Below are 27,084 nucleotides of genomic sequence, written 5' to 3'. Positions count from 1 at the left end.
GGGAAAATATATTTAAAATGACAGTACTACATGTCACTTGGCTTGGGAAAATATAACATTATTTTGACATCTGGAGTGCAATAGAATATTTCTTATATTACAAACAGAAATTTGCCACAAAAAAAGCTAGAAAACGAAATTGTGTTTGGTGAAACGGATACTTACTAAAAACCTGTTCAGTTACACTTGCATCCTAGAATTCCTTTTATAACAATGAAAATATCACCCTCAGAAGCGGTTCGTAAAACATTTCTTTTTATGAAAAAGTGCTGTTTTGTGGGGGGGGGGGGGGGGGAAATGTTTAAAATGTTCTTCATTGACTCGATTTCTATTTATTTGACCAAATTAGTGGTATCGGACACGCTGTCCCTACAAACACCCATATTCACACCACACCATACATATGATTACCTATTTGCAATGTGACTTTACTTACCTACATGTAAAATAGGGAAAAATCACTGAAGAGTCTTTTATACGAATGGACGTTAAACTAATAGTGCCGAAAACATTTGAATGGTAGTTTTATGGAACAACATTGTTGGGGCACTGCCAGCCACTCGCCATTACCCTAGCCCACTTCTTTACTTCTATACTTTGAGAGTAGCTTCCTTTTAATTTTTGGCAATAGAATTCTGTTTTCTGCGGTGCATGCTGGTGCAAACCTATGTCCATTCCTGACTACTCCTCTGTATCAATTTGCAGCACAGATGCGCTAGTAGGCCGATTCTGGTGGTCATCAGGTGAATGATTTTACAGATCTCGAAACCCCAGCAGATTTCATCAAACAAATAAACATTCTAAAACGCCTATTGTTGGCGATTGTTCGAAACGCAGGACTGAATAAAGTGAACTTTTTTTCCTACACTGGCTGACCTCTTCGAATTGACTTTGAGATTTTAGCTAGATCAGGTTAAGGAGTTAAGGAAAGTATTCGCCTTTTGCTCACATGTTTTGCAGGGCTTCGGGGACAGGGGCTTGTGGTCTTATACATGTAAGAGCTAGATTAATAGTTTTTTGCATAGCGTTGTCGTCCATGCGTACACAGGCAACTTCCTGGAAAGCCAAGGGTGTCCACTGTGTCCTTCGCTTAAGATATGTTGTTGTGTTAAATGGAACTCAGTTCACTAAACATTACGGCATTGTTTGAGGCGTGAAATTGGACTCAGAGGAGAGGTAAGCTGCCTTTAAGAGCCTTGTCTTTATTTCTCCTTTGTCATTCCTTCGTTGTATGTATACTGGTTGGCGTGCTGTTCTAGAGGGCATTATATGATAAAGATTTAATGACAGATAAGAATACTTTTCTTTGGTGTTATTGTTATTATCTGTAATGGCCGTCCTATTTATTAGTGACCGTCCCGCCTAGCTTCATATTCTTTGAATAAATCAATAGTTGCCTCCAAGAGGGTAGTTCCTGGAGCACGAAATTATGAGATCTGCAAGCTTGAGAGCCCAAAAGAGGGGTGAAAGATTTCAGATTATTTTTTTTTCTCTTAACCCTTTCCGTGCTCATGACGGAACCACTCCGTCATGAGCCACGGGTGCCGTGTGCTCATGACGGAGTGGTTCCGTCATGCTGCGGCCGTTGGCGGCCGCTCCGCCCACGCGGCGCTAATTCCCCGCCTGTGCGGGCGATTAGCGCAGTGGGCGGAGACGTGACGGAACCACTCCGTCATGAGCACAGCTCACCCGTGGCTCGTGACGGAGTGGTTCCGTCACGAGCACAGCGCCACTGCAACTGCCCCCACACCCGCCCCCCAGCGCCGCGGCGGAATTCCTGCCGCGGCGAAGGGGTTAAAGAATGATTTGAGTGAGTTTATATAATTTTTAAATGTTGTGCTAAGGATTCTGGGATTCTACTGGACCAATAGGAATCTAGCAGTCTTCATCACGTGGGACCTGATGATGGAGAACCACTGTTATAGTTAGGAAACGTTCCCAAGGAAGTCAACTCACAGGAACCCAACAGGATTTTGCCTTCACACACAAAGGCGTTTGTGGAGCAAGGAGGCTAATGCCCAGCTGCCTTCTATGATGCTATTTCCACAAAATGGACTCCAGATATACAGACAAGTGCATTAGACTTCTGGAAGTTGTAGTCTTGCTGACATATCTCTGAGCACATGTACAGTGTGATCAGGCATTAGGATTATACACTTGTTGGGGGAACTTGGCCTTTGCCCTGCTGGTGATGTTAAACTTATTTACACACCTGGATGCATGCATGTGGAGAAATATCCAACACAGGCACGTGGTAGGCGGTAGAAGGCTGAGGCTGTCTGCCACTTTAATCAAAGTCACAAGATGGATTGGTCATGGAGACAACTGGTGAACTCTCCCAAATCTCCATCATCAGAAGATGGGGCAGGGAAAGAGGCTGAGGGAAAAAGACAGTTGGAAACAGGAGACTGGGCCACTCCCATCCAGTGTCTCTTCAAGTGAAGTTCGTACATCAAATGGGTTGGCTCTGAGAGAACCATAACAAAGAAAAACGGGTGAGAATCATGTAGTTCTCTAAAGCAGCTATTCTCATAGTCCACAGATACCAGAACCTGCCTTCTTGTTGTAGACCAACTGTCTCCTTTTCACATCCCTCCTTGATATTTCTCAGGACGTAAGAACTCTTAATGTATTCCTGATACATCTCCGGAATTATGAGTATATTCTGATGCTTCTCAGAGAGCAGTCACCATGTACATGATAGTTCATGATCAAGAGGTATGACGTATATTAACATGAAATAAATTAGTGCTCTTAGATCCTCAATTTCTCGTAGGCTGTTTTTTCTCTGAACTCTAATTTTAGTTCCCAAAACAAACATGTTTCACATGTGAGATTGGTGGCTTATTTGGTCATTTGTATTATGTTGCTTGTTCTGCCTTTCATTTAATACTTTCCCATTTACTATCTTAGCATTTTACGTTTGTGGATTTTGGTTGATTATTAATGCTATGCCTCGTGTGTTTTTAACCACAAACTGATGGTAATTAAAGAAAAAAAACACTTCATGTATATTGTATTACTTTTCAGATCGTTTCTGTTTTCCTTAATAAAACTAGCCATGTTGCTTGATAGACAATAGACATTTATTACAAATACAAGCCGTCAACAGCTGATGTGCTTTGAACTGCTTAAACATGTTTTGTTTCCATTTCAGGGATCCCTCAAGGAAAAGACTGTCGAAAATTTGGAGAAGTATGTGGTGAAAGATGTAAGTGGAGGCATTCATGCCAAGCACTGATGCTCAGATGACAATTAGTCAAATATTGAACATCATATCTCTTTTCTATTGGGCTATGTGGGATTTTCAGTGATCACTTTGATAGTTTGTATTTTAGATACAAAATTATTCAATAAGAAGACATATTAAGATGTGCAAGTGCATTCTCAAGTTGAGTCTCCGAAATGAGTTAAAGGGAAAATAATCTTTCCACACAAGTTGCTGCTGAATTTCAGAAGTGACTCCTTAAATAAATTCTAACTAGGTCTCTTTGGTAGAGCTGCACTTATAAAAGCACCTTTCTGTTTCTTGCGTTAATCTGTGTATATGTCTAATAGGTACTATAACTCAAAGGACCAGAGCCGGACGACCTAAGCTCAGTAATACGCTGGATTTAAATTAAATATGCCTTCTCTTCGCTCATTTCTGTACATAGCAAGGCATATGTTTTACCTGAACTGCACGTCTTCCCTCAGCAGACTGTATTACATCTCCCAATCAATGCACCTCGAGTTCCCTGGGCAATCATCAACTTCGCAACCTTCACAGAGTCGTGTAGTTCCTAAAAATACATAGGTTCTGCACGTTTGTAGGTAACATAAACTAAGGGATTGGTGTCAAGACTGATTCCAGACACCCCCAAAGGATATGTCAGCCTATAGAACAGCTAGCTCACAGTGCCAACATAAGCCCCCCAACCTTACCAAGGAGCGAATAGTTTCTGGCAACCATCGAACATGACAACCCTTGATCCTTCAGGGATGGTGGAAACCATGCAGTACTTTTCGCTCAGTCAATCGTGCTCACTTAGTGACAGAGAGATACACAGAATAAACGTTGGGTGACATTTTCAATAAGTATTTATTGAACTAGCGTCATTCTAGTATAAAACATGTTTGCTGCAACAATCATTAGACCAAAGCAAATGTAAAAGATTGCAAGCACCAACAGAGTAAACAGAAGGTATATTTCTACCATGGTGCTAAAACATTGAATATATGCTGCCATATAAACATGACCGTAATCAAACGTACTCCTACGATGCGGACCCTACGCAAGTGTACCCGAGTCTACCTATCATATATGTGGGTGTAAAGCCAAGAATCCCCTACGGAAGAGCCAGCTCCATTACCTGATGGGAGAGAATAAAGGACCCCGTCTTGGTCATGAGTTGGACACCCCACAAGGGATGTCCAAGTTGAAGCTTCGGTGTGCCGGGACATCCGTGTCTTCTGTCAGCGTGGACGTGTCTCCTCTAGTTATCTAGTGAAGGTGCGATTCTTTTATACCACAAGGATAGCATCAGGGTTCCTACCACAATCAATATGTTTTGAGTATGATTATGTAAATGAGCCTAAATCAATAATTGCAATCATGCAAAGTAGTTCTGTTGCCCTTGGATGAAGCTAGCCATGACTTTCATACAGAGTATGTTAATCCTGTTATGTACATCATGTGCAGGGGATTTTACCAAGAATCCTCATACATAAAAAATGAGACTAGTTTCAAGGAAGCCAATCGACATTTATTCAGCACATAACTGGGTACAAGGCAAGTGCTAGAACCGTTATGCAGAGCAAGGTAGGACAAATGTAGGTAAAAGGCTGCTTTGTTACTTAGGCCTAGGTTGGGGAACATAAGAACGGAGAACAAGCTGCTGCTTTCCAAGACAGCTGAGAGACCCTATTGTGCTCCTTCATACCCCACAGAAGTCCTCGGGTTGGACTTCTGCTAGCGGGTTCCTCCGCACTGCTAACTGACACTATTATACCTATATTTCCAGCGCTGGGCCACTCTTTGACCGCATTACTGCACACCCGCTGGTGATTCTTTAATGGCATTGGCACTAGCAGGGTAGCACTGACACCGGATTCTGCATAGATGCCAGGGTATGCCATATGACGCCATATGACGTATTATACTATAAGTAAGGCACAACCTCAGTATGAGGTAGACTCTCCCCCGTCCTATTGTATCATACTCAGTGTTAAAGAAGGATTTAAGTACTCCTTGGCTCCTATTTGGAGCTTATTCAAGCTCTGGGACATGTTTCTCACAATAAATATGATGATGAGAAGGCTGAAAATGTACTCCCCTCTTAATACATTGATGCTCGCCTATGTTTATATTTACAGAATACCAGATGCTTAGACACTTCCCCTGAAACAGAGACAAATATTACCATAGGCACGCTATGGAAGATAGTGCCTCTTTTGCAGTGATAGTACATACAGCTATAGAGCTGCTGGACTTAGTTACCTACAGTAAAAAACCAAAGCCAGTCTGTTGACTGAGATTTGACAGTCTAGGTCATCGACTTTGGAGCCATTGCTTCCGTTTAATCAAGTATTGTCCTGATCCATGTCCTCCTCGCTCTTGTCGAGTGGAGGGGAGAGAGATTCTCTAAACATCTTGAATGTATGCACTTTGAGAGACAAGAGAGACTGGCTGTGTGTGCAGAGTATGGGGGCTGCTTGGATAGAGGCTTTACGTCTCCGACGGACACGCTGCACAAGATACATGAGTGAAGTCAAGGAAGAATACATATCCGTTAAAGCCACTGGACTCTCAAAAGAATTGCTGATGGGGGTGGTTGTCCTGGACTCTTAGAATGTAATTACCTTGTGGTTCAGAGTCTATTGCTAGGCAATCGAGATGCTTAGTTTTTTTTTTCTCCAATAAAGTTTTTTTTGCATTAATAAAACTCGACATTACAACCGAATGCGTAGGTATTCCTTGTTTCGGATTACCACACTATAACATTTACTGTCTTACGCAGTCCGTCTTAACAGAAATATGCAACAAAGTTTTCTTTTTTTTTAAATTTCATTTCAAACAACACCCAGCTGTCCCCCTCTCTCTCTTCCCCACTCAACATTCTGTGTCAGGTGGCCTGGTTGCTACTCTTTACTACATTATTTCCATCAACTATTATTATAAACATGGCTTGGATGTTGTTGCACTGCTACCCCCTTGGAGGGGACACTCCCCCTCCAGCGGCCCCCTCAGATGTGGATGTAGCCTCATTTTTTAAGTCCGCCAACATAGCAACCCATGCCAGCAAATCATCCTTTACCTTCTTGCCCTTCCGTACCGACTTCATGCGTACCGCCTCCGCTGTCGCCCACTCGCTCACATCTGCAATACGTGGGATCCGGGGAGACATTCATGCCATCACTATCCGCCTCCCTGCCAGACCAGCCCCAAATTGACAAATCGCCTGCTTAGTTTTTGATTCTTGGGTGTGGGTAGCAGACCTAATAATACTTGCCGAATTTCCCTAGGTATGGTCCAGCCCGTAGCCTCCTGTAAGCGCTTGAGTATGTCCTCCCAATAGGGAAGCAGCGGAGGACAGGACCAGGCCATGTGTAGAAAGTCAGTTCCCTGCCCATAGCATCTGGGACACTCATTGCTCTGGACCGGATAAATTGTTTGCAATGTGCATGGCGTGATGTACACCTGGTGTATTAAATTGTATTGGAGGAGCTTAAACCGTGGCTTTGCACTCGCTCTCTGCACTTCCAAAGTACGCCTTCCTCCATTCACGGTCTGTCAGGGCCTCAATCATGAATGCCTCCCATTTTGATTGAATGCCCAGAGTCTCTTCCATAAGGTCCTCCCTCAGTGCTCTGTAAAGATGTGAAATGAAGTGCCTACCCCGCGCAATGTATAACATTAATTCTAAGATCTTAGTTGTGGGATGCTCCTCCGTGCACTCCGGCCATAGCTCTCGAGCCACACTGGATATTTTCCCGTACTGTAGAAATTGTCCCGGCCCTAAATTGAAGGTTTTCTGTGCTTCGTCTTGTATCATAAATTTTCCATCAATGTAAAGGTCTTCTAACGTCTGGCAGCGCCCCTCCTGCCACCGACGCACCAACATGGAATTTGCAGTACTGGCAAATGGGCGCAGTGCCCAGAGGGGCATATCTGGAGCGAACTGAGCCTTTCACACCACTTTCCTCTCTACATTTCCCCATATTATAGCCACATGACGCACAATGTACGGGCAATCAGTCGGGACCCCGCCTCCCAACATCAATAGTTCCGGCAGTGAACTAGCACCGTAGGTTCCCGCTAGGAGCCGTTTCTCCCAGTTGTCCTAGCCATCCAGCCAGTGGACCGCATGCTACAACTGAGAGGCCACATAGTAGAACCTCAGACAAGGCACCTCTAGCCCCCCCACGTCCTCTGTAGCATTATTAAGCTCACCCTTCTGCATTTCTTTCCCCACAGGGGGTCTACCACTAGACTCTCCAGTGTCTGGAAATAGTGCTGCGGAATTATATAGAGTGAATGTTGCATTGCATGCAGGCAGCGGGGCAGTATAATCCTCTTGATGACTGCGATACGCCCCATGAGCGACAATGGTAGTTCTGTCCAGAAGCGGATCGAGCCCTGAAGCCCCGATCTTTTTTTTTTTTTTTTATAAACCTTTTTATTGGATTTTGCATCTTTCATATAGGGTATACATCTTACAACATCAGTGGACGTTACTGAACATTCAGTGCGTACATTATCATGACAATATAGCATCAACTGAATCATTATTTGTCTTAATGCATGTAACGTACGGGTATGTATGCCTGTTTTATGAAAGTGGGCTTCGTGTTGGACTGTGTAGTCCTTGGGTTAGTCTGGTGCACCCTTACTGTGCGTATGTGTCGTTGAAGAGAGAAACATCCGTTTGTACAACCTAACTGGGGAGCATAACTAGTTAAAATAGGGCTAAGGGTAATGGCATTAATCTACTCTGGTCTGATAATTCCGAGAGCTACTCTCTCACCTGGACTGGCATGGCATTCCATTTGGGTCTGGGGGATAAGGACCCGTACGGGGGGTTCTTATGTTGCATGGGGCGTGACAGGACTAAGCACTGCCTGGGTGGCAGTTGGGGTTTCTGGGGGGGTATCTAGTGTTTGCTTGAAACTATGTAGGAGCATCGACCACTCCATGGAAATGGGGTGCCGTTGCGTTCCGCGCGCCTCTTCCAGTCTGATTGTTTTCTCAACACCACCCCATTTCATGACCGCTCCCCTCCATGCTGCTATTGGGGGACCTTCCGATGAACACCAGTGTAGTGTAATGCGTCGCTTTGCCCTTGTAGCTCCGTTTTAATCCGACTCATGTTCTGTTCAAGATAGCCAGAGGCCTCGCTGGCCAAATCGAGATACATAGTTGATGAAGTCAGGACCTTGTTGTCAGGTTCTTCCTTGGAAGTCAACAAAAGACTGAACTTGCTACAGAGAAATATTCAAGGACAATATTGTGTTTAAGGATTTAGACTTGGTGATTGACCACTATTTTCAATGGTCACCTCTTAAATTTTGCACATTGTTGATTCCAGAAGAGGAGTAAAGGGGTCCTCATCTTGTATTTTGAAAACTGTTTCTTTTGATGTCCTTGTGGTATTAAGTTTGCAAACCTGTCACGTTGTATATAATTTGAATCACAGAGCGCATTATTTGAGAAGAAACATTTTCCTCAGACCATAGAGACTCCGAAATATGGGTATTGTAAAATATATAAACGCTCTTACAGTGAAGGCCTTGCCCAGCAGAGTGAAGATGTCTAGGATGTCTGTTTCCCTCTCTTATGCAGTTCCTCTTTTCTACGCCATAGGGGCAGAAGTGGTGGTGACTACATGCCCACCTGAAGGTTCAGCAGTCCGATCCTTATCACCTGGACGTAGCTACTGGAAAACCTTTTTAGCTTTTCTTCCAATGGCCTATTTATGCCAGTTGGTGGCAATATTCAGTACTGCCTTCTCTGCTGTTTTTCCATTACTTTAGAACAGTGGGTCCTTCAGATTATTCAGTTTTTTACGCCCTTTCATTTTCAGATGGTGTTCCTCACATTCTTCCAGGCTTCCCCCAACCATATGCGAGCCTTACAAATATTCTGTTTTGAGAAATGCAGATGTTGATAGCCAGGTGCTAATTCAAGCTTATACCTTAAGTGTAGAGAGTTTTAGGGTGGTACTCCTGCTACTTTCCTGTGCTAAGAAGGATGGGGGTGGACTGTGGCGGATCTTAGACCTAAAGCTGTTGAACTCTGCCTCACTAAAGAGAAATTCAAGATGCTGGGGCTTATTGACATTGAACCCAGAGATTTAGATGGTGTCTTTGGACTTGAAAACAATGAATTCTACCAAATTCAATTAGTTATTATTTAATCAATCAGTACCTCCACACTTTGTGATGGGGTTGGTACACTACTAATTAATTGTCGTCACCTTCTGCCTTACTTGGGCCCCTCAAGTGTCCACAAAGGTCCTGTCGGTGGTTGTAGCCCATCTTTGTAGGTTGGGGATACACCTATTCTTTACCTCAACAACTGGCTGCTGAAGGTGACCTTGCGTCAGCTAGTCTCGGACCAACTTTAGACAACTGTGTCACTACTGTCCTCCGTGGGATTCTCTGCCAATAAGTCAAAATCCCATCTTTACCCAGTGGGGAGAATTCCCTTCATAGGGGCCATTATGGAAAATATGCTGTTGAAGGCCTTTCCACTCTTGGCAGCAAGTCTGGTACATTCAAGTTATGTTCCTGATGTTTTTAGGCAAAAAAATCTCTCTTCCGGGCTTGGTGATCTAAGGCTTTGGGGTCTCCTAGCTCCAAGCACCCTACTAGAGCTGCACGCCCGCTGGCATACGCAGGACCTCCACTGGAACCTTTGCCTCCAGTGGGCATCTGCATTTTTAATGCAGCAGCTCAGGACCTTCAGTCATGGATGTTGGATTCCAGCCTGACTTTCCGCAGGGGGTTCTCCTTAAAACATCCGAAATTCACAGTGATATGTGATCCCTAGGCTTTGGAGGTCATGTGGATGATGTCGGCATCAGAGGTTTCTTGTCCCATTGAAGCAAATCCATCATCTCAATCTTCTGGAGCTGCAGGCCATGATTTTGGCCTGGGAAGCCTTTCTCCCTTCTGTCTGTTTCAAGATGGTGACAACATGATTGCTATGTGTGGTCGTGTGGGGGTCTTCTGCTGTTTCTATGGAATCTCTGGCTGTGGCTGACATTTAAAAGGATTTCCTGACAGTTAACCAACTGGCGGGATCCCTGAATATCATGGCAGATGTGTTCAGCAAGCATCGTCTTGCCAACCTTGATTGGTGTCTTCATTTGGAGATGATTCGGAAAACCTTTGCCCCCTCAATAGTCGTCTTTGCTACTGGCAGAAATAAGCTCTATCCCACATGTGGCGCTCTGGAATTCTCCTGATTTATGTTCCATGGGAGAAACTTTATCTTCGTGGGACTCCAGCCTACTCTTCACCTTACCACTTATACTGTTGTTGCTGCAAGTCATTGAGAAAGTCTGTCAAGACTGAGCACCACTCATTATGATTGTTCTGCACTGGGCTGCGATGGTGTGGCACTCCGTACCCCTGAGTGTTTGCCCTCAACTTCGGCTGCCTCTTTGATAGGATCTGCTGTTCCGATAACAGGGCAGTGTGTATTACATGAATGTCCCATACCTACAGTTTCTGCTTTGAGATTGGGCAGAATCAACTGAGTGGCTTTGTTCAGTCAATGTTGACCGATTTGGCATTCTTCTGTCAAGTCTGTATTCTGGTCATTGGGCAAAGATTGTTGCCTAGTGTGAGGAAAAGCAAGTTGACCCTTTTACAGGTAAGATTGTCTGATAGGTTGTTGTTTATATTGTCTTTAGCCCAGCAAGGCTTTGCTTTGGGGGCAGTTAGGGGTTGTAAGCCTTGCTTCGTTACTAGATCAGCCCTCTTTATTTAAGTTACCTGTTGCAATGCTTTCTTTAATGGATCTTGTGCATAGGTTTCCTTCTGCTCGCTTTATTTTGCTTCAGTACTTGATATGTTCTCTCTCTTCACAGCTATAATCTATTGCTCCTGACCCTACAAATGTTTTTCTTATCATTGTAATTTCTGTGCCTCACGTCAGCAAAGCTGCGGACTTTTAATTCAGCCTCCGTATAGCACCTTCTTTCTTGACAAACTGGTCCTTCGGAAACATTGCGTCCTTTTTTCCAAAGTTTGTTTCACCATTCCATGTGAGGCAACCCGTTAGGCATCCAGCGTTCTTTCTCCTCTGCACCCATCTAAGGAGGAAGAACAGCTTCAACTGGGAGAAGAAGTACCTTATGGATGACCAACTGTTTGTTGGGTTCCTCATGAGAAGAGGGGAAAAGTAGTTCAGGACAGAACCTTTTCCCAGTGTATTGTCCACTGCCTCAAAATGTGTTATGCCTTGGCTGAGAATGTCCCTTGTGAGAACCTAGGGGCACCTTACGCAAGAGCAAAAGCCACAACCACTACTTTAGCTCAGGGTGGTCCTTGTTCGACATCAGTCAGGCAGTCACTTGGGCATCTTTCACAATCCATTCTCAAGTGTGCAGCGAGGGCATGTGATCCTTTGTTATGCAGGAGGTCTGGTATAAGGTCCACTTCTGAGGTCCACCTTCTTGGAGGGGCTATTGTTTTGGTATTAATTAGACCATTAGCAGTTAGAATGAGTTTCTTACCTTTGATAATGTGATTTCTGGTGGTTAGTCTATCTTCGCAGATTCTTCATCCCCCCACCCTTCTTTCCATTCTGTGGAGAGGAATTTTAGGACTTGATAAAGTTCAACATTTGATTTCATACACTGTCCTTTTGCCCATCTGATGGTGACCCTCAGCCTGTGTGCAGAAATGCAAATGTTTCAAATATCTTTGCGCAGGGCTTTCACTTGTATGCGCCTCAGTGTCATCACTTCCAGAGATGGATGGAGTTGTGTCGTGGTCAGTGGTGCCCCCTACCAGATCACCTATTGATAAGCTATGTTCTCTCGTTCCTTTAAGATGGTACTGACAAGGTGATTTATCCTCATAGCCACATTTCTGCTTACATGTTTATTAAAACGCTTAAGAAGATGGAAAAATCACTTCCCCCCCAACCAACTGACATGAACCAGTAGAACATCTTGTAATTAAACACATATTTAGTTAGCAAAAATGACTCTTGTTAGAAATGAGCTGCAGGCCTTTCTTTCTAAGTCTTGTTGTATCACTCACTTTAATACATTCAGTGTATGAACAGTGACCTTGTTATCAAACATCAGAGTATGCAACATTCTAAACACAAATAAACAAAATCATGCCACACAAGTCAGTCCATCCCCTTTGGCAAATATCATGGTGAGGTATGTTATCAGTCCCATGATCCTAAGCAACATCACTGCAGGACATTATCAGACTGAGGTTGTATAAGTTTAGTTTAACTATGGTCAGATCAAGATCACCCTTCCGTTAGTGCAGTTTGGGGGTGTAATGCATCTTGGACGCCAAGAATCCTGGTCAACTACATAGTACACTCATCAAGATGGTGTAAATGAGTGTACCTTGCGCTGCCTTACAACATAAGGACAAACATACCCCTAGTATCGAGCGTTACTCCCTTGGCTGAATATGGCGAGATTCAGTGGCGGCTCCTCTGTTTGAGTGGAAGAGCATCACCCCACTGGTTAAAATGCCCGTCCATGCCCTAGATTTGAAAAATAAAATGGTAATAAAGTTGATTTATTACCATTTTATTTTTCAATATAAGCCTGTCCTGACGCTTGCGTCAGGACGGAGCCTCTGTTGAGTGGCAGCAGCAGGGAGGAGGGTGGGCTGCCTCTGCACTTTTCAAAGTGTGCATGTCTTTTTGGCAGACCGTTTTGCTGCGGCCATCCAGGTGTGCGCACTTTGAAACCTCTAATCCAGCTGTCTTAAGACAACTAGGCTAGAGTAAGTGCAGGGCTCCAGTGTCCTTGGGAGCGGCGAGTGCGGCCGCTCCCTCCAATAAGTGTGCTGATCTCACAGCATCAGAGATGTGCCAGGATTGGTTAAGGCACTTCTCAAGGTTTTGGCTCTCCAGGAGGAAGAAATTCAGCGAGGAAGGGGTCGGAGTCGGACGTGTCACAGATAAGTGTTTTTTATTTTTACCCACCACCCATTTGCCCGCCCAACCACTCCCCATAGATGCTAGCCGCCACTGGTGAGATGACCACAACATTCAAGAGGGAAATTAGCTGAAAAGCCTCAGACAATAATATTCTACAAGTTTTTTGTTCGAAAGTGATTACATTAAACTAGACCGAATTGTAAAGCTTGCACTGAACAATAGATTCGTTTTTAAACAGATGAGGTTCTAATGTAGGATTATGTTTAAAATTTGGCTTGTTTTCAATAGCTTTTAATACATATAATGATGTTACTTGTATGATATTTTGTATATTACATGAATGACTGCATAAAGAAGTACTAATTCTCTTTTAACATCCTTTAGCAAAAACTGCCTCTACTGCTGAGTCGGATGAATGAGGTTGGAAAGGTGTTTCTTGCCACGAACAGTGATTATAAATATACGCAGGCGAGTACTTTGACTACTATTGTTACATTTCTACTTTAATGCACGTAAGAGTCTTTGTTGTGGTATATCATGTTTCAAAGTATTCTGTTGATTCAATACTAAACATCTTAAAACAAAAAGTAAGTTTGACTTCCACTGTTTTCAAATATTGCAAGATAAAGGCAACATCCAAAATTCTATATAATAATTTTTTTACCTATGCAAACCAGTCTCCGCCTATGCTTATCAGAAAGGTTAACAATTAGAATACAGAGTAGTTTTCACTTGCTTATGACCTACCTCTAGCACACCTGATCTTCTATTCTTTAGTATAAGCAATACCCTAGCATCTTAACTGGCTTCCTCGCTTAAGATGGGATCACTTGGTGGTGAAAACCTAACCTGTAATCAGCACCTGCAGTTTTCATAATTGGCTTTTATGTGCTAAAACTTAATCCCCAAACCAAGTGTAAGTATACAGGTGTATTTTTTCACATGCAAATTGCTCAATAGCTTCTGCTATTTTGAGCATAAAAGTTGTGTATTTTTTAAACAAATTTTTTAGATTTGGCGAACATACAGTAAACATGCAATAGACAAATTATAGGTCACAGTGAATAGGTCAGTTCTGCAGGATCAAATGTGCTTTTTCACAACCATTGTAAGAAATGCAAAAAGTGTGATAAAAAGCCCTGAGGTTTCCTGCCACTTGAACACAACACAACCAAATTTAACCCCAAATTAGATGGCATTGGTCTAACTATTGTTACACGTATTATTACATCAATGCCACTTTCCAGCCATCAGTATTAAGACATAAACACTGAGTGGCAGTAACATATAGTGACACATAAGCAGGAGAAACTATTAACTCAGTCCCAGTTAGATCAAGTTCTTGGTGTTTCAATCACATATTGGGGTTTGTTGTCTGTATGATTATCCAATTCACTCAATATGGTCTCCCATGTTGATTTGCATCCGCTTGTCCCATTCGGTTGCTCCACATGCTTAGAGCTATGCAGTTGTACATCCAGTCAAACCCATCTATGGCAATCATTTACCCAGTCTATAAACATATCACTGATGCAGCCTGCCAGGGCATAGCAGTTCCTTGCTTGTTAAGCAAGAGTACTAGGTATATAAACCTGCTCTCCTGTCACATTCTCATCAAGAGAGTCAGCAGCACTAGCGGACACACTGCCGGTTGAGGCACATGTCTTGCCCATTAGCACTGATGTACTGTTATTAATCTGTATTTTGAAGGGTTGGGTTACCTGCCATTCCCCAAACACATATGGCTGAAGACAGAGTGCTCTGAACAGCATCTGTGACAACATCCTGAGTAGTAATTCTGGGTGGAGTATGTGTGATGTAGTGAAAGTGAATCAATTTGAACAATTTAAGATTACCAGTTTGTGTTTTGGGTAGCTATCTTTACCGTAGGTTTTTTGTTTGTGTTAGTGTACTGGTTTTTAGGTATTCTCCTGCGTTGCAGCGCATGCGCTGCTCGCTGGCAAGAAATTTTGTGAGATAGGGATTTCAGAAAAGGGCTTGAAGTCCCGCCCCTCATTTCCATTGGCTGGGGTCACCGTTTATGCTAAACGGTGGCCTGCCATGAGGGTTTTTTGTGGACGCCCTTTCGCCTCCGATCCGGACTGGGCCGCCTGCTTTGCTGCTGTCGCAAAGAACTTTCTTATCTTTATGGGGCCATGTGTTTCTAATTAGAAACACATGGCCCCATGAAAGCAAGAGATCGATGCTTGTTCTTCTCTCCGATTAGGCTACGGATTCTCTCCCCTCTTCCCCTTTTCTTTACTTTCTGTGTAATGCTCGATGTTTGCTCCTTCGCACCCCCTGGAGCTCTCTAGAAAGAATTTGGAAGTCCGGGCATTTCAAGCAGCATATTCAAAGCTACCATAAAAGGGTGAAAATGTAAAGTGTATATCTGCTCAAATATGCCTTCTTTAGGTGAAGTGGCATCTTCGGTACATAGTGCACATGGTGGTGTAGGGCACTGTCTACTTAAGTGAACTTTCAGTCACTCCAACAGCGCAACAAGATCGTGTTTAAGCACTCCCACTGCTGCAGATATGGTCTCCTGAAACAAAGTGAGATTAATTTTTATTCCCAGGATCACACGGTGTGGCTAACGAAGGGAAGCGGAGAGCCACAGCCTTAGCCACCAGACCGCATTTTAACTCCGTGTTTGTGAGGTTTGTAGCACCGCGGGGCAAGCGCTACAGGAAACTAAAACAAGTAATTTAACCCGCCAGTCACCTTGAAGATTAGACTGTGGTGAGTAGTGAAGTAGACGCTTTTAAACGCTCACCAAATTAGGTCTGTAGTTTCCAAGGCAAGGCAGTTGTGCTAGAGCGCCACCCAGTGGCAGTGTCCAAGAATAGACTTTAGGTGTCTGGGGACCGGTACTGGCCGACAACTTTATTTTTGGCCTGCAAATATGAAAAATAAAAAAAATTATATAGTTCCTTCCAGTATGGAGAGCCTGGCTCCAGTCCCGTTCTTTCTGCCAACAACCTAATGCATTCTGGGAGTGGTAGTCTTGATTCGCTTCCATTAACCAACCGGACGAGGTTAAAATAGTTCGGAAAATGAAAGTCCGGCCTGGAAATCAGGTGCCCTAGCAGGCAGATAACAGTACAAAGAGCCCACTCTGAACGTGATGCCACTCAGTGGCTGAGGAAACGATAGAGCGCCTTGTCACTATTCAGACTATAGGCACTATGTCAGGTTTTACTCCCAATATGTGAAGTCTCGCCTAGGTCCCTCGCGTGTCTGTCTCTGGCGGTATTTCATCTATAATCCCCCCTCCCCAAACAGCCCCTGGCCCACCCCCGCCAGAGCCTATGCCAACTGCAGCCTGAAGTAACCCTGCTTGGTCAAGGTTTCAGACGACGTGCTGATGGAGGCCCGGGCACCGTGCCAGCCCCCCCTCTCCACCTCCCATTGTGTACCCGGCACACAAGACGTGTCCGCATTCTTGTGCAGGCGGCTTGTTGGAAGCTGTCTCCCTGCAATCATCCTCCCAACCTCCCTACCACAGAGAGGAGGAGCACCCAAACAAAGCCCTCCTTGTTCCCGGGTCTCCCATATCCATGCCGCCTGAGCAGAAGGCAACACGGGCCTCGCCAGACGCACCAGATGACACTGTGTCTAACAGGAGGAGGCTGGCCCCTACCCTTTAATGCAACCGTCCACGTGCGGGTATTAACACCCCCAAACATCACACGTGCCCTGCAGGGTTGTGCACCCCATTACACGCCGCATTAGCAGCTGGGGCAGATTAGTACGTGCCACCTCGAGCCAGCCGATGGACGCGTTTTTAAATATACTTAAGAATGAAGCTTTTCTTGCAGAAGTGCTGTGTGTACTATCAAGGCTCGGAGTTAGTTCACCGGTGACAGAATGGTTGCATACTGGCAATACATAGATAGTACTTTACACATAGAGGAGCGCTGCATACATTTACCTTGCGTGTATTTTACATGCGAGCCTGATGGAGATGCCCTTTTGCCCAGGGTCACACAATTACTGCTCAAGTACAGATTTTTAGGTTAGCAATTCGCCACCAGACACCATATTCTCCCTGAACCTTCATCAGTGCAAGGTTTTAAAGCAGCCAAGGGTAAGTCACTGTCCAGTGAGTGCAGTGGGTAGATATATTTCTGCCCCCCTCGCCCCCGTTCTTAAACTCCAGCAGGGCACTGCATGAACATTGTACGATAAATAGCTCCTTATCTGATAACAAGATGATGGTTGGTAAAGCTGGTGTGTGGCTCTGGGAGTTGAACTGCCACTGCAGAACTATATGGTGACTTGGTCTAGAGTTCTAATCAATTTCAATGCACTTAATTTTATCAACATTAGAAGGATGAAATTCAAATTAGAGCCGAGCTGGGTAGGAAACAAGCAGTGGGCACTGTAGCTCACTTTATGTGGCCTTTCTTAAAATACTTCTTTGTGTGCTTCAAGGGGTAAATGCCTCCTTCACCCCGGGTTGGGTAGTAATGATTGGAGCTTAATTGGCTTCTTACACCCTTTCACCCTACTGCACCAATGATACTCCATCCCTACCATTGGTGTCTCAATTAGTGTGTCTGTCTCACAGGGTGCATGTGTTTCTCAGCATGTGCGGTTTCTATGTATTCTGTTTGCGGGGGTCAAAAAGGGGGAAAAGACATTGACATTTACAACGCCATTACTTGATTAATGCTTCACGAAGGGGAAAAACAATAACATTTACAATGCCAATAGCTCAAAACAATGTAATTGCGAGACCTATTGCATTGTAAATGCTTGTTTAAATATGTTTTGCTATTCTAGTGAATTGGGAGCGAGTTGGCCTAAAGGGAATCAATCTCCCTCGGTCTATCAGGAAGATCTATTTTTTTTAAAGGGTTGAGGGACTCTCGCAGGAGTCCCTCAACCCCAACCGTCCACCTGTACAAATATTTTTATACCTTAACTTCTCAAAAAACAATTGTACTAATTTATACCAACTTACCGAAAGCACACTTTCTCGACCAAGATCTAGCTTCCTGCCAAATTTGATGTAATGTGGTTCATCAGTTTTTGCGGTAGCACTGCCTAAAAAAGTCTATGAAAAATGCATGGGGAGATTTAGTTTTGCGACCCCCCCCCCCCCCCCTCTCTTTTTTTTCTCAGCCCTCACTTCAGGCATCACCTCAAAACATTTAAGGGAGAAGCTGAGGTGGAACATGTTTTGGGAAAGTTTCGTGAAGATTTGTCAAATGACGCCAAAGTTATTAGCAAACCAAAAAATTCTCTCCCTATGGAAGATATATATATATATTTCGAATTCCTGTGGAGTGTTCTTTAAGTCCCTGGCTTCATTATATTCTAGGTACCTGTAAATGGTCATGTTTGGTATTTCACATACTCCAAGTGTGGAAGTGTGGAATGGAGTACATTTACAACTGTTTTGTCACCTGTTGGGCTGTAGTAAATTTAGAAGTGCAGTTTGTAAATAGCAAAGTGCTTAGTCTTTTGTGGATGAGTGTTTGTAGTAGCCTGTTCCTTCTTAAACCCCTTACTTTTTCCCTAAATCCCTGCCAGTTTGTAGTAGATCTTCCTCATTTTCTCACCAGTCCCCTTGGTCTCTCTCAGATTTACTACTATGTATTAAAATGACATGTGTGAAGATTTAGGTTGGGGTGAAGATTTCCACTCGAAGGTTTGTGAATTGCATTTTAAGGTAAGTTAGTAGTACTACTACCTTACGTACTACAATGCAATCGGGTCCTGTTTTCTCCACTTTCCCTAAAAGGCTGTCAGTGCATCTGTGTAATCTCAGGACTACTACTTATTTACCAATGACATTCTATAGAATAAAGATGGTTGAGGACACCTTTATCTTGCTCTTCAAAGAGTATGACATTTTGATTATAGTCAATGCTTAATTTGTAGAAATATTAGGGCCAGGACCCTCATCTGGAGGCCACTGCAGCTTGCCCCACACATTGCCACTGCCAGTGATAGAACCGACACAACTACGAGCCATCACACTCCTACAAGTGTGAGAATTCAGACTCTTCCAGGCCCCCAGCGCTATACCAAGGGCTTGGGCGGCAAGTTATAGTCATATTTATTGTATATTGAGTTCATAAACAACTGTTTCTGTGCTCGTCTCTAAATTAGACAGGTCACAAACGCCGATGTTGACAGATAAGCACTGATGCCGAGCACCGGAAACCACTGGCTCCAATTAAGCCCTGAATAGTGTAATTTTTTTTTATCTCAGTCTGAGCGGTGACTATAATGCTATAATGTTAATATTGAAGAACTCTCCAAAACCCATGCCTGTGGATTAAAGAAGTTATTTTTCAGTACTTAGGATTTATTTATTTGTTGTCATTTTCAACAGGGCTGAAGTCCCGTGAACCTACGTGCCTCCTATATCCTATCTGAATTAAACACGATAATGCATGATTATGAGTGTGTCAATTCCTTCAACTTTTGGTGCTGCTGTTCCAGATCCTTTTAACATTAGTTCGAGGCTCGCGACCCATTTATTTAGGTGGACCTCATTTCTTCCAGTTGTTTTGTCATCCATCAATTTGAAGCTGCCTCGTGGCCTTGAATGCCACGACTTGAAGTCTTATTGCCTGGACTGAGATCGGGTCTCCTTCCTCCCCATGCAATCAGGTGGTTCACATGTGTGCTACTGGTTGGCTCACCAACAATCCAATTTCTTTTTGCATTTAAGATCAACCTATTCTTAACTAGGCCCCACAGTCGCCAGTCTCTGATTGGGTGTAGTTTGAAAAGTGAGCTTTTCATTATGCCCTCCAAGGTCTTTCTTTGATATTACAGACCAGACTGGATGCAGCAAATGTTAATGTGTCTTAAAGAGAAGTCACAACTGCACACTCCAGTGTTTTACTGGTTCTCCTGTCGAGTAATTCATCTGAGGTGCACAGAGATACGCCTTACTGGTGTTATATGCGGCAACATTTATGATTTGTTCCAACTGAGACATTGTCATCTTGGAACCTAATCAGCTCTGCGAGTTTTCATAAACATCATTATATTTATGCATGCAATGACTTGGGTAGCCGTCACAGTGGCTCATTATTGTTGCATTTTTATGTGAATTAAACCATATCTAAAAACATGAGATCCATATGGACCTTTTTTTTATTTTTTTTATTAGCATATTTTAACAATAGAAAACATACAGAGTCAACGTATAGGCAACTTACAGGCCATAGTACAACAACATCCTTCATCCATTGTTGATAATTGAACCATGTTACTGGAAATCACATCATGTACAGTGCGAACTTTCAATCATAGTTAGTCAACCTGGTACGTTTGTAAGTATTGAACCAAATATTGCCAGTAGTCTCTAGGCTTAGACCCCATTGGTAGTTCCTCCTCATAAGTTTGCAAGGTGTCTTTGCAATACGTCAGGTCCTGAATCCATTGCTTAATCTGTGGAGCTCTCTTGCCGCCCCAGCACAACGACAGTCTTCTCTTGGCCAGGAGCAATGCAACCACACAGAACTTTTGCTTATTTGCCCGTATTTCAGGCAGCAGTCCCAGCAGACATGTACGAATAGTGCATGCAATATTTACACCCACCATTGTCCCCACCATCTGTATCACTTTTGCCCAGTACCCAGCCACTGCGTCGTAATACCATGCCAGATATATGAAATCTGCAACCTCTGCACCACAGCGACAACATTTGGAGTCTGCCCGCAGACCATATCTACCAAGCCTTGCGGGATTGAAATAGGATTGATGGAGGTATTTGTAGTGTAGCATACGCAGATTTCCATTTGGTGTCAACACACCAGTAAGAGAGCAAGCAGTGGTCCATTCTTCCACTGTTAGCGGATCTCCTAGGTCACTACTCCATTTGCCCATCGCTTTATGTGTATTGCCTGCTATGTCCTCCTGCAGTGTTGCATTTAGTCTGGAAACCAGTCGCTTAGCAGTGGGGGTCGTGATCAGTAACTGTAAAGCGGTCAGCTGCGGTGGCTCCGCAGGGTGTGTCGGGTATAACGCCTTCAGCGCTCCCTGTAGCCGGTGATATGTGAATTGGAATAGTAGCGTTTGATTACGAATAAATGACAACTCTACAAGTGGTTTGAAGACCCCATTTTCGGATAAATCTCCCATGGTATCAAAGCCCACCTGCCTAAGCAATCCCATACCCACTTCTTCCTGGGTGACAGATAGCTCAGGGTGATGGTGTATTGGCAATGCCGGAGCGTACAGTGGCACCTTACTTGCCTTTCTACCCATAGTTCGCCAAGCGTTATTTGTCGTATCAATAGTATTGATATCGCGGTTGTGCAGCGGGGGCCTCTGGTGGGTTAAGATAGCCCTCAGTGGAGTCGGGTGCGCGTCACCTTCTTCGATCGCCGCGTGTGTAAGATATGGGATTGGATGATACCAAACATGTGCGCATTGCGCCTGTGCACATAGATAATAAAGGAAAAAGTCCGGAACCCTAAACCCTCCCTGCGAGTACGGCAGTGTGAGAGCGCACATTTCGATCCGGGCTTGTTTACCCGCCCAGATCAAGCGAAGAACCATAGTGGAGATCCTGCGAAACACCTTTGGCGGAGGCTGGATCGGAATATTATTGAATAAATACAGTAATTTAGGTAGGATAACCATCTTTACTATGGCTAGGCGGTCTGCCAGGGATAACGGCAATTGAATCCACCGCCCTATCTTTTCGTCTAGTGCCCCAATTGCTCTTCCGTAATTCGTACGGATTACAATTTCTGGATCACGGTGATACCAGACGCCCAAGTATTTTACAGGTTCTGATTGCCACTCTAATGGGTATTCCAGAGCGTATGGGCTGGTGGTGTCTGTTAGCGGTATGATCAGGGACTTAGACCAGTTTATTTTGAGGCCCGAATGCTGCCCAAACTTGATATATTCCCTCAGTAATGGATTTAAATTATGCTCTGGATCACGCACGTATAGCATCATGTCGTCTGCATACAACAAGATATGTAGGGGTCTTTGCGGGAATTGCAGCGCCGAGTAGTGGTGTTTTTGTCTAATTTTACAGGCTAATGGCTCTAACGCTATCGCAAATAGCATGGGCGATAGTGGGCATCCCTGCCTCGTCCCCCTCGAGATACGTATTGGTTCAGATACGTATTTGTTAACCCTAATACATGCTGTTGGCGCCGTGTATAATAATTGTATCCCCTGAAGGAAAACAGAAGGAATTCCCATTCGCTGTAGAATCGTTTGTAAATATGGCCATTCAATGGAGTCAAATGCTTTTGCAGCATCTAGAAGTACAGCTGCTGCTTTAGTATTGGGAGTTAAATAGTGCGATCAAGCAAAAAGTGTTCTAGTGTTATGAGCTGTGGACCTAGATGGGATAAACCCTGATTGGTCCGGTAATATCAATTTGGTCATTAGCGGTTGCAACCGCGTGGCCATGAGCTTGGCCCGTATCTTGGTATCTACATTGATTAGGGACAATGGCCGATACGAGTCGCAGCATTCAGGATCTTTATTTGGTTTCAACAGGGTTATAATCATGGCTTCTCGTAATGTCGGCGGTAGCCTCTGCCTTTCGTGGGCATCTCCGTACATTTCCACCAAGTGAGGTGCCAATTGATCTGCAAATGTCTTATAAAATTCACACGTGAACCCATCAGGTCCCGTTGCTTTCCCATTTGGCAGGGATTTAATGACTTCCGTCACCTCCTCCTCAGTAATAGGCATGGACAAGTATTCTCTCTGCGCATCCGACAGCCATGCAATCGCAACATCAGCTAGATAATCCATTATCTCTTCAGGCGATGCTGTAGCTTGCGAAGCATATAACGCTTCATACGTGCTCATGAATTCTGTTAGTTTGCCGTGCGTATCATACCTCAGCTCTCTCTTATCATCCCTGACCGCCCGAACCGCCTGTGGCGCCCGGCCGGAACATATTTTCGCTGCCAGACTTTTGCCCGGCCTACCGCTCTCTCCGTAATTTCTCACTTCTTGTCGCCTACCTATGTATTTGAGTTCATCCTCTGCATAGGTTTGATATTCCGATAGTACAGTCCTAATTTCTCCCAGCAGTTTCATATCACGTGTACGCTCATACTCATGTTCCAGGGCCCGTAGTTTACTTTTACGGGTAGTGAGTTGCTGTCTTATATCTTTGAGTATGCCCGCAGTAGTGCCTATGCAGACACCCCGAATCGTGGCCTTAAATGCTTCCCATAGAAAGCCAGGGTCATCCGTAGAGGGTGCATTAATATCAAAATACTCCTTAATGGCTTGGGTTATAGTCTCCGTATACATCGTATCTATGGAGCTTTGGCATTAAACCTCCAGCTATACGGAGGTGGCGTGTAGTGCGGTATAGCTAAGGACAAGAATACCGGGTTGTGGTCCGACAGTGTTTTGGGGAGGTGTTTTATGGATTCCGCCCACTGCAGTATCTCCTCAGAGCCCAGCCAGTAGACAATACGTGACCATAATGGACATTTGATGTCTTAAATCTTGCCTAATTTCCACACATTAGAATTGCTACTGGTCCCATAGGTCCTTGAATGCTGTCTGTAAAGATAGAGTTCACATATTTGTAGTTTTGGCCCACCAAACTGTGCATTATCCTGGAAGACTTGTCATTGTATATCACACACAAGATGCATCTGCTTGAGTACCATCTTGACTGTATTGGTACTCTCACTCACTTAGAGCAACATCTAGTCCACCAGCGGTCCAACAGTCCACATGATGTTTCTGCTTTTCCCGTCCTTTGTTCTGTACTTTGAACTACACCGAATTGTATATGGTATGGAAATTAGTTGCGTATTATAATCACCTCTTTTCTTTTTCATGTACCCTGATTTCTACTCGTCAGTGGTTCAGTCAAAGGAAAATAACAAATCGTGTGTGCATTTAAATTTGTTTTGGCATCCATTACAGCTTTTTTACCAGTTACTTTCAGAGGTAAAGGGCAATTAATTTCATTTCTCAAAAACGGAAGGCAGTAGGAACTGGCAGGCAATTGGGACGAGCATATTAGTTTTAGATTCACCTATTAGAATTGTGTCTCAAGAAGTCACAATTGAAAGACATTCCTGCTAGCTGCATCAGGTTTTTAGGATTTACCAAAAACTGTTAGAGAAAATGTTACTCTACCTCGATTAATTTCCTAAGAAGATAGGCTATGTTATAACCAGTATTAAAGACAATGGGACACATTTATAAACCTGTTCACTCTGTTCTAGTGTAGGTTTTACACAAAAGGCCTCCTATCTCGCATCCACTCTGCACTTAGATATTCAGTATGTGCATGCCTTGAACTTTCATCCCCATTGTATTCAAAAGTGCATTAGTTAAGCATTACAGGTAATGGGTAATCTTCCTTTTTAGCCCTAATATTTGGAGATTAGCAGGGAGATTAACTGTTGATTGTAAGATGTTTTACTAGGAGCGCTAGATTGCACCAATGATACTAAAGTATTACCTTCTTTATGTTCTGTATAATTGCTGACGACAATGCTGTACAGCGCTCTGATACCCCCTTGGGTCTTGTTCGTGCTCTATAAAACTTTCAAAATAAATAAAAATAAATGTCAGTGTTATTTCAAACACCTAAATGAAATAAGTTATTTTTTGATTGGAAGATTTGTTTCTTGAAGTGAATGGGTTTGTGAACTCTGCAGCAATAGGTTTACTTTTCCAGCAGGTTTTATCTTCACATACTTTAATGGTTCATACTTTCATATTTTCTGTACTTCTATACTGCCCTGCAGATCAATTCAGTAACACTGCACTCTCTGAAGATTCTTCCCAATTCAGGCCCTTATTACGAGTTCAGCGGTCCAATGGACCAATGGCCCATTGGTTTGCGGACCGCCAGATTGGCAGTGCGCCCGCCACATTAAGACTGTGGCAGTTAGACCGCCATGGGACCGCTGCTTCGGCCATGGATCCACCATCCCTGGCAGTTGCACAGTGGTCCGAGGCCCCTAATATGCTAGCGGTGCTGCTGCGGTACCTCCAAGCATATTAGAAGTTTCCTCATGCCACACTTTTCATTGCGATGTAATCACCATGAAAAGTGGGGCGGTGAGGAAACAAACGGGGCCCCTCTGTTGCCTCTGCGCCATGGGGTACATGCAGTGGGGGCACATGTTGTGCCCCCTTGTGAGCAGGCACCGCCACTTCCTGCAGGGCATGGACTTCATAGTCCATGCCCTGCAGGAACTGCCTTTGATGCTCCCATTGCGGTGCCTTTTTTAATGGCACCGCAATGGGAATGCCAAAGAACTCCCCGCCAGAGTAAAAATAAGTCGTACTCTGGCGGGATATCTTTAATGGCTTTGTCAGTCATGGAGCAGGGTGGCTGCATGGAGGCCCCGCTCCGAGACCCCCAAAGTCCTAATAAGGCCCTCAGTGTTTTTTAACTTTGCCTTTTGTTTCCTGTTCATGTACTATTCCTGGTCAGGTTGTATTTTTTAGTTAATCTTGTGGGTTTTTTTAACTGCATTTAGGGCTTGTATTAAAAAGTTGTCCATTTGAAGCCTCTACTTGTTGACCTATTGATTAGAAATGTGAATATTATGAATGCGGCCTGTACTATCGATACAATTGATTCAGATGTTTGCGAATGATTGGCACCTAAGGAGTAGTGGGACATGAATAGTTGGAATGCGCTTCTCCTCCAGTGGCTCCTTCAAGTCACCTGGCATCCCTGCGCAGATGGAGATGAACTGTTTGTCTCATTTGAGATGATAAGGTTGAGCCTTCAGAGACTTCTTTTCAGTCCAAGGAAAGGGATATGTCACTTGCTGAAGGTTTTGTGTGTTTTCTCTGATATCGATGATCCCACATAAGAAGGTCTGTGGACTCCTGTCCTGGTGCTCCCATCCACAGACCGAGTAACAGATTACTCCACATTACCAGCATCACTACAGTGTTTTACCATTTACTGACTCTGGCGAAGTGAGTCACTGCCATCGATGCGTCATTGGAAGAAGTTCCAAGTTGTGTCCAAACATTCATCTTCCGGAGCATAATAAAAGGGATTTTGCACTTGCCATTTCTTTATCTGTTCTACATACTTTATAATGAGCATGATCTCCTTCATATAAAGTGTGTTGTATAACGACCTTGCGGTGTACACCCACCGCTGCATTGTGCCTGTCCCCCAATGCTCATCTGCAGCAGTCCAGTCTTCTGTAGTTTAGTTTCAATCATGTTTTGCTTTCAGAAGAGCCTTTCTAAGCTCCTTCCAAAATTTGCAGTTGTCAGTTCATTTTTATTGTTAATATGCCCACAATAAAATGCACCATCAACACTGGTAGCACTTATTTTGTCTTTCTATGATGCTGGCAATTGAAATCGAATATTTGTTTTAGATATTGCCTCAGCAGTTTAACTTCTAAATAGCACATTCTTATCTATATTCTGCTTGCAATTGCTTAATGTAATGTTTGTTAACTATAGCAATAAAAGTCCACTCAAGATGCTCCTCTTTTAGAAGAGGGTAGAGTCTTCTGACTGCAATGCTCTTAGTCAAAAACGGAAAGATTTGTTGTATGAATGTTATTTATTTCTGCATGTTTCTAAAGTGTTTACTTTTTTTGCAGAAAATTATGACCTACCTGTTTGATTTTCCACATGGACCAAAGGTACGTGTTTTCACATTTTCCGAGGGATAATGAACACAATGGAAAATTTAATCACTGCTTAACCAAAGGTAACTGTATTTAATTGCATTCCGTGGTAGTCATATATTTACTTTATTTGTAAATATGGAATTAAAAAGATTTATACAACAGTAATTTTAATAGAAACAATTAGTGTGTGAAATTATCTGCTGCTTTTTTAAAATATCACAGGCACCAAGCTGAGCATTCTTCTCAAATATTTCAGAGTAGCAAATTCCTGACGCAGGCCGAAGGGGCAGGGGAAGCCCCCAACCTGGATGGCCACCAGCTCAGATGGTCTGGTATCGTGCCTGTACCGAAAAAGAGAAT

The 27,084-nt window shown here is 43.7% G+C and overlaps 1 protein-coding gene across 4 annotated transcripts in view; it reads left to right on the top strand.

The window, feature by feature from the left end:
* NT5C2 (5'-nucleotidase, cytosolic II) overlaps window positions 1-27,084 on the top strand; it is a 542,012-nt gene that overhangs the window by 352,265 nt on the left and 162,663 nt on the right. For all 4 annotated transcript variants that reach the window (XM_085606647.1, XM_085606643.1, XM_085606637.1 and 1 more), the window contains 3 exons: window positions 3,158-3,211; window positions 13,511-13,594; window positions 26,695-26,736. In XM_085606647.1, the coding sequence (XP_085462773.1) occupies window positions 3,158-3,211; window positions 13,511-13,594; window positions 26,695-26,736 (180 nt within the window). The remainder of the gene's footprint in view (window positions 1-3,157; window positions 3,212-13,510; window positions 13,595-26,694; window positions 26,737-27,084) is intronic.

The sequence above is a fragment of the Triturus cristatus genome, chromosome 1_2 (genome assembly GCF_964204655.1).
Source record: "Triturus cristatus chromosome 1_2, aTriCri1.1, whole genome shotgun sequence".
Classification (NCBI taxonomy): domain Eukaryota; kingdom Metazoa; phylum Chordata; class Amphibia; order Caudata; family Salamandridae; genus Triturus; species Triturus cristatus.
This window is presented reverse-complemented; position numbering and strand designations above follow the sequence as displayed.